The sequence below is a fragment of the Branchiostoma floridae genome, chromosome 5 (genome assembly GCF_000003815.2).
Source record: "Branchiostoma floridae strain S238N-H82 chromosome 5, Bfl_VNyyK, whole genome shotgun sequence".
NCBI classification, from domain to species: Eukaryota; Metazoa; Chordata; class Leptocardii; order Amphioxiformes; family Branchiostomatidae; genus Branchiostoma; species Branchiostoma floridae.
In genome coordinates this window covers 23,642,171-23,644,947 of record NC_049983.1, presented here as the reverse complement: position 1 = coordinate 23,644,947, position 2,777 = coordinate 23,642,171, and the positions used below count along the sequence as shown (strand labels likewise).

Here is a 2,777-nt window from a genome sequence, read left to right as displayed (position 1 = left end):
CAGAGATGCGTGAGTATATATATGAAATCATGTGTGCTTGGTCCTTCTGATCTGACTAGGTTTTTGTTTTCCTGAAGGCTTTGCAGTACCAGTAGTCTTGTTGGTTAACGACGAGTATGGAGCCTCCAAGGGGGGAGTTTCTACCATTAACTACCAAGTTGGCCAAATGCTGACTAAGGCCAAAGCAACTGTGTACTGTACAGCCTTGCGTGTGCCGCAACAAGACCAGGAGGCAGCAGAGAGGTACAATGTCCACCTGATCAAACCATATCGACCAGACGGGGACACAAGAGAGCCAACAACAGATTGGCTGGCCTTTGACTACCTAACCCGTTACCCGAAGTCAAAGTTACCAGAACATGTTGACGTCATCATTGGTCATGCTGACATCACAGATACGGCGGCACAAAACATCCAGAACGCTTACTACAAGGAGGCAGAGCTCATCATGTTCACGCAAGTCCTACCGGAGGACACCGAGTACTTCAATGGAGACCTGAAGGCTATCAAAGCTTCGAAGAAGGAGGGGATGATGCTTGATAAAGTCGTCAACGCAAAGGCAGCTTTTTCCGTTGGCAAGCGGACCTACAACCACTTTGACACCAAGTACAAAGCAAGTAAGAAACCTCAGAGTCATCACATCTTCCTCCCGAAGCTATCCGAGATGTATCTGGCCACCAATGTGACACCTGGCGGAGAGGAGAAAGTCGTCCTGTCCATTGGCAGGGTGAGGGAGATGGAGAAGCTGAAAGGCTATGACATCGCGGGACCGGCTATGGGGGATGTGGCGAAGGAGATCCCAAACGCACGGTGGTGTGTTTGCTGTGACAACGAGAACGACTATGAGACAAGCAAGAAGATCCTTGAAGACAACCTGAACAGTGGTGACCTGAAACTCAGTCTGCTGCTCTACGAGACCCAGGAGGACATCAAGGAACATATGATGAAATCGCACCTGGTCCTGATGCCGTCCTGCTCCGAGCCCTTCGGACTGGTCGGTCTGGACGCAATTGCGGCGGGCATCCCCGTCCTCATCTCCGACAAGACTGGCCTGGCAGAGATGATCCTCAACCTGGTCGAACAGGAGAAGCTCAGCGCAGAACACAGGCACGTCATTGTGAAAACCAGCGTGAACGACTCTGATACCGCAGGAGACGCAAAGAGATGGGCGAGCAAAATCGTCGACATCCTCAAGTACAGCAAGTCGGAGTTTGAGAAAGCTGCCCGGTTGAAGCAGGAACTGGTGGAGTCCAGGTACTGGGAGGAATCCCACCGCAACTTCCTGCAGGTCTGTGGCATCACGACAGCTCAGTAGAGGTGCACTGAAGCCATCCGAGATGTTCCTGGCCACCACCGTGCGACCTGGGGGACAGCAGAAAGTTGTCCTGTCAAACGGCAGGGAGAGAAACTGAAAGGTCATGACCTCGCAGCACAGTCCATGGGGGAAGTGTAAAGAGGATCAAGAACGTCCAATTGCGCGTGCGCGGCATCAGCGAGGATGATGTCAAGTCCAGCAAGACGATCTTGGAGGACGACCTGAAAAGCGGAGACCTCAATCCAACCGTCCTGCCGTACGGAATACAAGGGGACATCGGGGACAACGTGGTCCTGATGCCGTCCCGCTCCGAGCCGTTCGGACTGGTCGGCCTTGAGGCCATCGCAGCGGGCATCCCCGTCCTCATCTCCGACAAGACTGGCCTGGCAGAGATGATCAAGGACCTGATCAATCAGGTAAAGAGCCAGAGGTGTCATCATGAAGACGAACGTGAACGACTTTGATCTGGCTGGAGATGCAAAAGAAATCAAGGATGTCCTCAAGCACAGTGATGCAGAGTTTAAGAATACTGCCAAGTTCAAGCAGGAGCTGGTGGAGTCCAGGTACTGGAAGGAATCCCACCGCACCTTCCTGCAGGCCTGCGGTATCCCGGCTGGAGCAGCAGACCTGTAGAGGTCAAGGGGCAACATTGGACGCGACAGACAAAGCAACGTTAACGGCAATGGCAAACTTTGGTTAATTCTACCATTTTGTGCAGTAAAGGATTGTTTTTGTCAGGACAGTTGTTCAACTTCTCTCATCCCCTCCTTTCCGCTCAAATGTGAAAAATCGAGATTATAAGGTTTGGATTCATACCATGTACTGGTATTCAAACTGGTACATGGACCAAAGTAGCATCCATGGTATCATATGGTAGCAAGTGTGTAAATGCGGCGACTCTAAAGTTGCTACTGTGTCATACGGTGGTAACTTGCCAGTGCATAAGTCTACAGATGCAGCGACTCTAAAGTTGCTACTCCAGCTTTGTAGGATGACAGGACACAGTCGTTGCCATATAGAAATAAGATGCAAAACATTTTCAAAAGTAATTTTGGATTGTGTGCCTCCTTAACATGCAAAAGGAGATAATTATAAGTGAGCTTCATAAGCATAGCAAATGTTTACAAAGCACTTGTAAATGATATGGTGTAAATTTGTCTGCTGTCTTGTAACTAGTGAAGGACTGCTGATTGCATCCATGTGTAAATACTTTTTGCATTGTATAAATATTTTTTTGTTAAACATGACTGTAAATATCTGCTGTAAAGTGTTGTCCTTAGTACTGAATTGCAGTTACACTAACAGTACAGTCGCTAGTGCTACATTGCAGTCACTCTAACAGCACTCCCCTTAGTGCTGAATTACAGTCACACTAACAGTACTGTTTCTGGTGCTGAATTGCAGTCACACCAACAGTACCGTCCCTGGTGCTGAATTGCGGCCATAATAAGAGTACCGTCAT

General features: G+C 49.2%; 1 protein-coding gene across 1 annotated transcript in view; it reads left to right on the top strand.

The window, feature by feature from the left end:
• Window positions 1-2,572, top strand: part of LOC118415176 — a 7,750-nt gene extending 5,178 nt beyond the window's left edge. The window contains exon 8 of the mRNA XM_035819556.1: window positions 78-2,572. Within this exon, the coding sequence (XP_035675449.1) occupies window positions 78-1,315 (1,238 nt within the window). The 3' untranslated portion in view covers window positions 1,316-2,572. The remainder of the gene's footprint in view (window positions 1-77) is intronic.
• The last annotated feature ends 205 nt before the right edge of the window (window positions 2,573-2,777 follow it).